The sequence below is a fragment of the Copidosoma floridanum genome, unplaced genomic scaffold, assembly GCF_036245765.1.
Source record: "Copidosoma floridanum isolate Cflo_tuat_1 unplaced genomic scaffold, Cflo_Japanese_pri ptg000006l, whole genome shotgun sequence".
Classification (NCBI taxonomy): domain Eukaryota; kingdom Metazoa; phylum Arthropoda; class Insecta; order Hymenoptera; family Encyrtidae; genus Copidosoma; species Copidosoma floridanum.
The window spans coordinates 23,407,501-23,421,071 of record NW_028321883.1 but is presented as its reverse complement, the minus strand read 5'-3'; the positions used below and the strand labels follow the sequence as shown (position 1 = coordinate 23,421,071).

At 34.9% G+C, this 13,571-nt stretch overlaps 1 protein-coding gene across 1 annotated transcript in view; it reads left to right on the top strand.

Annotated features, from left to right (window-relative positions):
* The window catches only part of LOC106640309 (uncharacterized), a 48,388-nt gene that overhangs the window by 18,629 nt on the left and 16,188 nt on the right, over positions 1-13,571 (top strand). Inside the window, exon 2 of the mRNA XM_014354300.2 lies at positions 13,361-13,448. Coding sequence (XP_014209786.2) covers positions 13,361-13,448 — 88 coding nt within the window. The remainder of the gene's footprint in view (positions 1-13,360; positions 13,449-13,571) is intronic.

The window sequence follows — 13,571 nt, the reverse complement described above, 5'->3', positions numbered from 1 at the left end:
ATATACGTATACATACACAAGTGAAACTCACCTACTTGACTAGAGCAGTAGACAAGGGAGCTACCTTAATAAAGAAACCATATTTACCTTGATTTTACATCAATTCAGTTCCCTTCATTTCATGAAATAATCAAATAATTCTTGTTTTCAATAAAACTGAACATTCATATGAATCTAATCACGGCTCATTGAAATAATCTTTTTTTCTCAGCGTGTTATACCCATACATTTACCAGCATTTTTCTACAAGATTTTTCTAGTCTAAAAAAAATGCAAACATTTACATTTAAACAACGGCTGTCTTTAAAAAAAAATCATTGGCGATTTAAAAAAGATTCAAAAGGTATTCAAATGAAATTCAATTGCGATTCAACTACCATTCAATGGAGATTTGAATCTTGAATCTATAAGACTACAGATAACGGCCCCATTCACTCGAACTGTTACTCGAAGCGGTACTAAAGATTCAGGCATTATGAGTAATTTTATTAAATATCCAAGTTAAATTACAACTAAGCAACATTGATAGTAGGCAATATGCTTTTTTTACTATAAAACTACTCATTTATAACTGTTAATGTGACATTTTTATTTGGCGTGATGAATAAATGTCAATGAATTTAAAAATAGACTTTCATATCAAATCAGCCAAATGAAGTTTTTTTTACTACTGCATTCCAATGCATATACCGATGCAAGTAGTAAAATATTTTGAATCTAAAAATTGAGGTTCAGAGATTTACGTTTAAACAACGGCTGTCTTTGAAAAAGTTTCATTGGCGATTTAAAAAAGATTCAAAAGGTATTCAAATGCAATTCAATTGCGATTCAACCATCATTTAATGGTAATTTGAATCTTGAATCTATCGGACTACAGATAAAGGCCCCATTCACTCGAACTGTTACTCGAAACGGTACTAAAGATTCATGCATTACGAGTAATTTTATTAAATATCCAAGTTAAATTACAACTAAGCAACATTGATAGTAGGCAATATGCTTTTTTTCGATGAAACTTCTCATTTATAACTGTTAATGTGTCATTTTTATTTGGCGTGTTCAATAAATTTCAATGAATTTAGAAATAGACTTTCACATTAAATCAGCCAAATGAAGTTTTTTTTACTACTGCATTCCAATGCATATACCGACGTGAGCGGTAAAATATTTTGAATCGAAAAAATGAGGTTCAGAGATTTACGTTTAAACAACGGCTGTCTTTAAAAAAGTTTCATTGGCGATTTAAAAAAGATTCAAAAGGTATTCAAATGCAATTCAATTGCGATTCAACCATCATTTAATGGTAATTTGAATCTTGAATCTATCAGACTACAGATAAAGGCCCCATTCACTCGAACTGTTACTCGAAACGGTACTAAAGATTCATGCATTACTAGTAATTTTATTAAATATCCAAGTTAAATTACAACTAAGCAACATTGATAGTAGACTATATGCTTTTTTTCGATGAAACTTCTCATTTGTAACTGTTAATGTGACATTTTTATTTGGCGTGATCAATAAATGTCAATGAATTAAAAAATAGACTTTCATATTAAATCAGCCAAATGAAGTTTTTTTTACTACTGCATTCCAATGCATATACCGACGTGAGCGGTAAAATATTTTGAATCAAAAAATTGAGGTTCAGAGATTTACGTTTAAACAACGGCTGTCTTTGAAAAAGTTTCATTGGCGATTTAAAAAAGATTCAAAAGGTATTCAAATGCAATTCAATTGCGATTCAACTACCATTCAATGGAGATTTGAATCTTGAATCTATAAGACTACAGATAACGGCCCCATTCACTCGAACTGTTACTCGAAACGGTACTAAAGATTCATGCATTACTAGTAATTTTATTAAATATCCAAGTTAAATTACAACTAAGCAACATTGATAGTAGGCAATATGCTTTTTTTCGATGAAACTTCTCATTTATAACTGTTAATGTGTCATTTTTATTTGGCGTGATCAATAAATGTCAATGAATTTAAAAATAGACTTTCATATCAAATCAGCCAAATAAAGTTTTTTTTACTACTGCATTCCAATGCATATACCGACGTGAGCGGTAAAATATTTTGAATCGAAAAATTGAGGTTCAGAGATTTACGTTTAAACAACGGCTGTCTTTGAAAAAGTTTCATTGGCGATTTAAAAAAGATTCAAAAGGTATTCAAATGCAATTCAATTGCGATTCAACCATCATTTAATGGTAATTTGAATCTTGAATCTATCAGACTACAGATAAAGGCCCCATTCACTCGAACTGTTACTCGAAACGGTACTAAAGATTCATGCATTACTAGTAATTTTATTAAATATCCAAGTTAAATTACAACTAAGCAACATTGATAGTAGGCAATATGCTTTTTTTCGATGAAACTTCTCATTTATAACTGTTAATGTGTCATTTTTATTTGGCGTGATCAATAAATGTCAATGAATTTAAAAATAGACTTTTATATCAAATCAGCCAAATAAAGTTTTTTTTACTACTGCATTCCAATGCATATACCGACGTGAGCGGTAAAATATTTTGAATCAAAAAATTGAGGTTCAGAGATTTACGTTTAAACAACGGCTGTCTTTGAAAAAGTTTCATTGGCGATTTAAAAAAGATTCAAAAGGTATTCAAATGCAATTCAATTGCGATTCAACCATCATTTAATGGTAATTTGAATCTTGAATCTATCGGACTACAGATAAAGGCCCCATTCACTTGAACTGTTACTCGAAGCCGTACTAAAGATTCAGGCATTACGAGTAATTTTATTAAATATCCAAGTTAAATTACAACTAAGCAACATTGATAGTAGGCAATATGCTTTTTTTCGATGAAACTTCTCATTTATAACTGTTAATGTGTCATTTTTATTTGGCGTGTTCAATAAATTTCAATGAATTTAGAAATAGACTTTCACATTAAATCAGCCAAATGAAGTTTTTTTTACTACTGCATTCCAATGCATATACCCACGTGAGCGGTAAAATATTTTGAATCGAAAAATTGAGGTTCAGAGATTTACGTTTAAACAACGGCTGTCTTTGAAAAAGTTTCATTGGCGATTTAAAAAAGATTCAAAAGGTATTCAAATGCAATTCAATTGCGATTCAACCATCATTTAATGGTAATTTGAATCTTGAATCTATCAGACTACAGATAAAGGCCCCATTCACTCGAACTGTTACTCGAAACGGTACTAAAGATTCATGCATTACTAGTAATTTTATTAAATATCCAAGTTAAATTACAACTAAGCAACATTGATAGTAGACTATATGCTTTTTTTCGATGAAACTTCTCATTTGTAACTGTTAATGTGACATTTTTATTTGGCGTGATCAATAAATGTCAATGAATTAAAAAATAGACTTTCATATTAAATCAGCCAAATGAAGTTTTTTTTACTACTGCATTCCAATGCATATACCGACGTGAGCGGTAAAATATTTTGAATCAAAAAATTGAGGTTCAGAGATTTACGTTTAAACAACGGCTGTCTTTGAAAAAGTTTCATTGGCGATTTAAAAAAGATTCAAAAGGTATTCAAATGCAATTCAATTGCGATTCAACCATCATTTAATGGTAATTTGAATCTTGAATCTATCGGACTACAGATAAAGGCCCCATTCACTTGAACTGTTACTCGAAGCCGTACTAAAGATTCAGGCATTACGAGTAATTTTATTAAATATCCAAGTTAAATTACAACTAAGCAACATTGATAGTAGGCAATATGCTTTTTTTCGATGAAACTTCTCATTTATAACTGTTAATGTGTCATTTTTATTTGGCGTGTTCAATAAATTTCAATGAATTTAGAAATAGACTTTCACATTAAATCAGCCAAATGAAGTTTTTTTTACTACTGCATTCCAATGCATATACCGACGTGAGCGGTAAAATATTTTGAATCGAAAAATTGAGGTTCAGAGATTTACGTTTAAACAACGGCTGTCTTTGAAAAAGTTTCATTGGCGATTTAAAAAAGATTCAAAAGGTATTCAAATGCAATTCAATTGCGATTCAACCATCATTTAATGGTAATTTGAATCTTGAATCTATCAGACTACAGATAAAGGCCCCATTCACTCGAACTGTTACTCGAAACGGTACTAAAGATTCATGCATTACTAGTAATTTTATTAAATATCCAAGTTAAATTACAACTAAGCAACATTGATAGTAGGCAATATGCTTTTTTTCGATGAAACTTCTCATTTATAACTGTTAATGTGTCATTTTTATTTGGCGTGATCAATAAATGTCAATGAATTTAAAAATAGACTTTTATATCAAATCAGCCAAATAAAGTTTTTTTTACTACTGCATTCCAATGCATATACCGACGTGAGCGGTAAAATATTTTGAATCAAAAAATTGAGGTTCAGAGATTTACGTTTAAACAACGGCTGTCTTTGAAAAAGTTTCATTGGCGATTTAAAAAAGATTCAAAAGGTATTCAAATGCAATTCAATTGCGATTCAACCATCATTTAATGGTAATTTGAATCTTGAATCTATCGGACTACAGATAAAGGCCCCATTCACTTGAACTGTTACTCGAAGCCGTACTAAAGATTCAGGCATTACGAGTAATTTTATTAAATATCCAAGTTAAATTACAACTAAGCAACATTGATAGTAGGCAATATGCTTTTTTTCGATGAAACTTCTCATTTATAACTGTTAATGTGTCATTTTTATTTGGCGTGTTCAATAAATTTCAATGAATTTAGAAATAGACTTTCACATTAAATCAGCCAAATGAAGTTTTTTTTACTACTGCATTCCAATGCATATACCCACGTGAGCGGTAAAATATTTTGAATCGAAAAATTGAGGTTCAGAGATTTACGTTTAAACAACGGCTGTCTTTGAAAAAGTTTCATTGGCGATTTAAAAAAGATTCAAAAGGTATTCAAATGCAATTCAATTGCGATTCAACCATCATTTAATGGTAATTTGAATCTTGAATCTATCAGACTACAGATAAAGGCCCCATTCACTCGAACTGTTACTCGAAACGGTACTAAAGATTCATGCATTACTAGTAATTTTATTAAATATCCAAGTTAAATTACAACTAAGCAACATTGATAGTAGGTGAATAGATAGCATTGGTGAATAGAATACCAACTATTTTTTACTGGATTTATTAAAAAAATAATCTCTTGGGCGAATAAGCACGTGCGATTATTGGAACCCAACAAGTTTTCAGTAGATTTGTCAGTAATATCTGCCTTCAGGCGAGTAAGCATCAGTCATGAGAAACCCAACAGATTTTGGGTGATTTTATTAATAAAATAATCTTTTTGACGAGTAACCATCGGCGATTAGAATCCTAAGAGATTTTTTGTGGATTTATCAATAGAATAATGTCTTAGGCAAGTAAGCATCGGTGAATAGAAACTCAACAATTTATTAGTGGATTTATTATTACAATAATTTTTTAAGCGAGTAAGCATCGGTGATACGAAACCCAACAGATTTTGATAAAATAATCTCTTTGGCGAGTGAACATCGGCGAGTAAAATCCTAGTAGTTTTTAGTGGATTTATCAATAAAATAATCTTTCAAACAATTGAGCATCAGGGATAAGACACTAAATGGGTTTCCAGTGGATTATTTAACAACATCTGCCTTTGGGCGAGCAAGCGGTGGTGATACGGAGCCCAACATATTTTTTGTGAATTTATTAGTAAAATAAGCTTTTACGCTAGTGAGCATCGGCGACAAGGAATCATACAGTTGTTTAGTATATTTATTCAGAAATCTCCTAAGAGATTAAATTTGTAAATAAATTCCCTAAAAACCAGTTAGGTTTCTGATCCCTAAAGCCTACTCGCCTCAAAGATTTTTTTTAAATTTAATTCCCAAATAAACAGTTGACGTTCTAATCGCCGACGCTTACTTGTTTAAAAGATTATTTTATTAATAAATCCAGTGAAAAACAGTTGGGTTTCTAATCACCGATGCTTACTCGCCTCAAAGATTATTTTTTTAATTAATTGTCAAGTAAACAGTTGGGTTTCTAATCGCCAATGCTTACTCGCCTCAAAGATTATTTTTTTAATTAATTGTCAAGTAAACAGTTGAAGTTCAAATCGCCGACGCTTACTTGTTTAAAAGATTATTTTATTAATAAATCCAGTGAAAAACAGTTGGGTTTCTAATCACCGATGCTTACTCGCCTCAAAGATTATTTTTTTAATTAATTGTCAAGTAAACAGTTGGGTTTCTAATCGCCAATGCTTACTCCCCTCAAAGATTATTTTTTTAATTAATTGTCAAGTAAACAGTTGAAGTTCAAATCGCCGACGCTCACTCGTTTAAAAGATAAATTTATTAATAAATCTAGTGAAAAACAGTTGGGTTTCTTATTGCCGATGCTTACTCTTTTGAAAGATTATTCTATCAATAAATCCAGTGGAAAACAATTGGGTTTCTAATCGCCGACGCTTAGTCTTTTAAAAGATTATTTTATTAATAAATCCAGTGATTATTAGTTGGATTTTCAATCACCGATGCCTACTCGCCTCAAAGATTATTTTTTTATTTAATTCCCTAATAAAGAGTTGACGTTCTAATCGCCGACGCTTACTCGTTTAAAAGATTATTCTATAAATAAATCCAGTGAAAAGCAATTGGATTTCTAATCGCCAATGCTTACTCGCCTCAAAGACTATTTTTTTAATTAATTGTCAAGTAAACAGTTGAAGTTCAAATCGCCGACGCTCACTCGTTTAAAAGATAATTTTATTGATAAATCTAGCGAAAAACAGTTGGGTTTCTTATCGCCGATGCTTACTCTTTTAAAAGATTATTTTATTAATAAGTGGAAAACAATTGGGTTTCTAATCGCCGATGCTTACTCGCCTCAAAGATTATTTTTTTTAAATAATTGTCAAGTAAACAGTTGGGTTTCTAATCGCCGATGCTTACTCGCCTCAAAGATTATTTTAATATTTAATTCCAAAAAAACAGTTGGGTTTTTAATTACCTCTGCTTACTCACCAAGGCAGATATTGTTAATAAATATACTGATAAACTATTGGGTTTCTTATCGCCGATGCTTGATTGCTTAAAAGGTTATTTAATTAAATTAAATTTTTTTTTGTGATTCAAGATTCAAATCCTAATTGAATCGTTATTATTTCTTGAATCTTTGAATCCCGTGGACAGCCCCTCGCCCGCAGATGCAACCGAGCACACCACAGTAGTGTCAATATTTTTTCCAAATACAGGAAAAAAAGAAAATACCGATGGAGTGCGCTGTGAAACACACTTTTTTTTTTCTTATTATCATTACTCTCTTTTTCCCTCTGTCGCTCTCTCAAGGTGTGTTTCCGAACCGTGTAACAAGTGTGCATTTCACGTATCCACATATTACGTATATAAAAATCTTACGAGCGTATATATATATATATATACCATACACACATTGCATGGGAATGCGCGGCAGTGGTGCACGGCTCTCTCCAAGGCTCTTTCCCTTTTCAAAGAGCCAAGCCGAGGTTTTCTCTCTCTCCCCCCTCCTCCGTTTGCCACTACAATGCACACCGCGTATCCATCACACGCAGCGCATCCTTCCGCTAATTTATACAATATTTTCCCACTCCGGCGCCTGTCTCTCTCTCCAAAGACGCAAAATTTTCAGATGCAAACGATTCGGATACCGATTCCCCCCTCCTTCCTCTGCGCGGGGGGAAAACACGATGTTTCGAAACGCGATTCGCGGACTCGGCACGAAAATCGTCACGCTTTGCTGCAGTTTTACAGCAAACGACGTAAGTATGTGCTTACGCAATCCCTCGAGCGAAACGAGAATAAAAAAAAAAAAAAAAAAAAAAAAAAAAGCTCGTGTATATACAATACGCGTTGTATTTAGAAATACATTTTTTTCGTTGTCTCGTCTCTTTTACCCCCCTTTCCCTCGCAACTTTATCTTGACGCGCTCTCTCGTGTACACGCGATCGATTCTGTTTGCGGTGGCAATATGGGTTGTATGTACCATACAACTGAAAATCTCGTACTAATCGACCAAGAAAATCTATCTCCTCCTCTCCAAGTTCTGATAGTTTTATCTCTTGTGTGTCTGATTCGTTGCGACGCGTTGCATGTCGAGCTGGAACTGATGCGAGGATCGAGACGTTTGGTTAAAAAATACAACACGTTACAAGGTACGCTTTGCAACCTGAATTGAAAAGTTTTACCTGTACATACGTATATACGTACACGTCACGAGAAAAAGATAAGCAACAACAGCTGCTACCTCCTCCTCCATTTCTCAGAAGTACATCTCCGACAGAGTACACTGTGCCAACCCGATGCTTTTGTTTTGATTAATTTTTACAACGCCACCGGGAAACTCGGGGGGTTGTTATCTATATTTAATCAAGGATTTAGCCCGAGTTTTTTCTTGTACTAGACACGTTGTGCATTTTATGATTAAAATTAAAAAAAAAAAAAAACGTACCCATCACCTTAAAAAGGCAAGTTAAACAGCAAAGACCTTCGAAAAAATCTGATTAATTTGTTAACGATACAGCTGGTGCGTCGTCGGCGTCAAACGACACCAGTAGATTATAATATACATACAACCCATTTTTATTTTTTGTTCAAAACACGTGTGTGTCTTTGATATTATTGTTTGAAAAAAAAAAAAAAGACGACAGCACAGCTATCCCAGCTATACAACACTTGTAAAAAGAGCGATAGGCACAGCGCATCGATCCACAATGAACGATCGAGTTGGCAAAGCGAGCAGTTTTATCGCACGTTAAGACACACAGGGTACACGTTACAATAATAATTGTACACAGGTATTGGAGGGAGCTCGTTCGTTTGGGGTCACACGGCACTGGGAAGAGCTCCACAAAGAGCGAGAGCCGCGCGCTCGCGATTGAGATACCGTCCCGTGTGCTCAATCTTTCCGCGAATCTTGTCGTGCTGTCAAGTCAAGTATGTTATACGTACACCGGGTCCGCGCTCTCCTCTACTAATCGCCGCTGTTTCATATATGTGTATTCTTATATTATACTTGTACTACAATACACTTATCCACATTACGTGTACATACTTGCACGTAAAGATTTTTGATTCTCGATCCGTGACGCTTATACTCGAGTGCTGTCAGCGGCGGTGGCGGTGGGTACACACATAACACTTGGAGTCGTTGGACATTGTCTGAGTCGGCCTTGCCTTATGTATACCTTTAAACACGCACTTACACACGCATTAGACTGAAAGAGTACCTCTCCACGCGCGAAAGGAGCAAATAAAGATAGTACATAAAAAAAAAAAAAAAAAAAAAAAAAAAAAAAACAAGTATATCCTCCACCAGCACCGCGATGGATCGAAAGAAAAAAAAAAAAAGACTCGCTCACACACAAAGTGTATAATGTACAGAAGTACACTTTACACCAACACACTGCGAGACAAAAAGGATCGGGCGAGCGAGGGGATACAACATGCATATACATATACATTATCTTATAAGCGTTCGCCCGATTTACGGTTAATTTACCGTTAACACACACTCACTCTTGCTCGGACTGTTAAACTCCAAGGTGTAGGTATACTTATACGGACAAACTTGGAGGAGAAAATCATGACTCTCCCCTGTACTTGTCACGAGAGAGTGTGTGAGTATGAGCATTAGCATCGGGGCAGGTGTATACAATATATCCTTACCGTATACTGTACTATCAAGGTTATTAGCACCTGATGCGTGCCTCGTGTTTACTCACTAGGTATATATTATACACACTTCTAAACTCCTCGACCTTCATATTAAGTATAATATAAGCTCTCTGATGGACCGTGCCTCGTGCGTACATTATACAGAGGTGTATATAATTATACACGTGTCGTGGAATCTGTACACATATTATGTATTCAAATATTATTATTTTCGGAGCCAGGGTGATTAATTGTATGCGCGAGGTACACACCATCATTGTCGATGATCAAACCTCTACTCGATTCTACATGTACACTTTGTATATATTTCTTCTTCTTTTTTTTTTTTTTTTTTTTTTTTTTCTTTCTCCTCATTCAAATTATAAATACAGATTACTTTAAACGGCAATTGCCGCGCCTGCTGCTGTACCCGCAATTGGCTCTAATTTTTCATTTTCGTACGAGCAGCAGTAATATATTATAATATTTGATTTTAATGGGGAAATGTACATGTATATAAACTCTTGACCTGACAAATCGGCAATTTATTCTTCTTCTGGCACCGGTAAACAACTGTTGTGCAAAGCAATGGTTTTTTATTTATTTGTTTTTTTCTTTTTTATTACCTTCAATTTCAAACAGCATAGTACGAGAGCGCAAAAGGTGAACCAGGCAACAGAGAGAGGGGGGTATACGGTCTCTCTCTCTCTCTGTGCACCTGCGAGAGGGTTTACGTCCATTTTCGCATTCGCGGTTTCGTACCATGTATATACCTGTGTAATGTAGGTGTGTGTAACTATATATGCCCGCACGTAGCCGGAAAGAAAAGTAGCGGGTCGTTCTGGTTCGTGTTGCCCCTTCTTCTTCTTGTTTCTCTCCTCCCATCCTGCAGGGGCCGCGGGCATCCGCTCTCGCGATCAAAGTGCGTGCGTGTGTAAGGTATCACATGCGTATATTATACCCCGCCGCTGCGGCGTGCTTGCAGTTGTTTAAAAAACACACACTCGCGCTGCTGCACTCTCCCATCGAACACTTTTTTTTTTTAATTTTTTTTTTTTTTATTACATTTTACCGAGATTAAATCAATGGAATACGTGCCCACGTGGCACAAAATGTGTGTTGTACCAGTTGGCGCGTCATCCCTCGTGCAGAGCTGCTGGATTATACGCTCAACCAGCCGCAGTGTGCTTAAATATACTGCGGCTGTGCTAAAAAATGCCTCTCGTTAATTGCACGCAACGACGCTGATGTATGCCCTGTCGATACAATACTTGCCGTATAAAGAGAGAAAACAATTTTTTTTTTTTTTTTTTTTTTTCATTCAAGATTACAATCCTTGGGATTTTTGCAAACTAAACTTGGCTAGTAAAAAATTTTATATTTGTTTTCGACACTACTGCATCTACGAGCCAAGATTAAAGAAAAAGTGTCTGTAAAAGAAAGTGTACGTCAGTTACATATTTTACAAGCGCGTGTAAAAAAAAATATAAATACATAAAAGATTTTGAACTGTATGGTGAGCCACGAGATCCTATATATACATGCGCGCATTCATTTAATAGGTGGTGGCTGACGCGCGACAGAGCCTGTAATATGTAACACGAATGCTATAGAGCGCACAAAGGTTTCTCTTTCACGATCGCGTCCGTCCGGTTCTTTCTTTTCTTTTTTTTTCATCCTCCATCGTACACATGTACAGGTATATATACATATATTTAGCATGTGCTTTCTCAGCGGTAACGTCATCCTCCTCCTTTTTAAACTCATGCTTCATCCTTCGATCGTTGTAATGGACATTATTTTTTAATTTTTCTGTCCCCTGACATTATCTGATAAAACCTCGAAAAGCTTGTTGCAATGATGAGTAAATCCAATAGGGTGTCCAGTCTGCCACCCCTCAAACACAATAGTTCAAAGAAGGACACGTTGTTTTTATTGCGCGACATCGAACTTTGTCACGGGAGCGTAGGTAACCACAATGGTACACGTTACACACGTATATATAGGTATAGGTGGTATACATACCTCGACCTTACGTTCATTATTCCTTCCATTAATGCCACACACGAGAGCTTGTCTTACGAGACTCGGGCGTCAGTGTGTTGGCGCGTGGATAAATAGTACTCTGCAGTCGTGCATGCAAAGTATAAATATATATAATTGACTCCGCGAATTCGTATGGTGTACAAAATGCGCTTGTGTCTCCGTGTGGGTGTGTGTTTAAACGTACATACATTACGTGCAAAGGTGTTCCTGTACGCGAGACACGCGTAATCGCTGAAAAGGTATAAAGAAAGGAGTGCACGTCAGCGCTCAATGTGACCGTGTAACTATGTGTCATGCCATATGTAAAATATACACACACGTGCAATGTGTCACTATAGAAGACTATTGTAGTAGGTTTCCTTTTTTTAGTAAGTTTACGGTGTTGTGGTGGACAAGCCCCGAAACTCATCGTTTGGTTACAAACAGGGGTAATGATGATTCATATATGTATACCCGTTTTCTACCAAATATACGTGAAGAATGTTGTATAGCCAAAGTATAGGAGGTGAGGTAGCACAAAAATGAGATTTGAGGCTTTTTTTTATCTATACTTGCTCACGTGGTGCACATGATTATTTTTTTTTTTATGATAATAGATAATAGTTTTTTGCTCCACTGGAGCTAAAGCAAAAGCTATACTTTTGGTCGAAGTCAGCAAAAAGAAAAAAGAAAAAAAATGTATCATATGGTGCAGTAGGAGCAGAATCTGCTGATGCAGGAAGTGTATGTATATATAAATGTAAAGTTACAGAAACTGCTCAAAATATTTTTGTTATTGTTAATTTCGCTTTTTTCACCCACAATCGGGCTTTAGCTCAAATTGTATACATGTAAGTAGGTACAGGTATACGAGTATATAGGTAATTAGCACCTTATACCCGTGAAGCTCTTAACTCGATGCAATGAATTATTAGTACCTGCACATATTTTATACATATATATAAGACGCTCTGAACGCGCAGCTATACTTATGTAAACAATGTGTCCGGTGGCTGCAACTCTGTAATTTTAGCCGCACGATCTTATTAATTTTTTTTTTTTTTTGCTCACACTCTCATGCGTATTACATGCTTATTAGTTATTAAAATCTACAACAAACTCGTTTGCTCGATGATTTTTTCTCATTTTATTTTACTTTTTTATTTATTCATTTTGTTTTTGCTTCCCCACGGATGAAACTTTGTTACGGTAAAAAAAATCATCGTCAAAATCTTACGATTTCCTCGACAGATTTTTTTTCTTCTTTGTTATTGTTTGGTCTTCCTTTAGCGTGACTCAAAAATAATAATAATATTCATTTCGTGCGATACATAGGTACACCAATTACGAAAACTATTATTATTTCACAAGGTTGTTAGCTTTTGAAGTTGTGTAATTTATCATTTAGTCCAGTGATGCAACACTACATACATGTGTAATATATATATATGTAATGATAATAATGATAATCCCGATTCGTTGAACTCGACCTTAATAACAAAAGTATAATACCCAAAAAAAAAAAAAAAAATCAAGGTTAAACAAATGTATAATATAGGTATATATGAATTAGTGTAAAGATAAAATGACAAAGCGATAACGCGCGTTTATTACATTTTTTTGTTTTGTTTTATTAAATTGCAGGCAACTGCGCGATGGTACGCTCGAGGAGAATCAGATACAGGAAGGCTGCAAGCTAACGCTACTGCCGAGCGTGGAAACCGGATTACTGGTAAGTGCACATCATCATCATCACCCAACCCGTTGCAATATATTGTTTTCTCATTGTTGTTGTTTGCCATATGTAACACGTCTCGCGATCAGACCTCGCGCAGTAGTATACATACGTACAGGC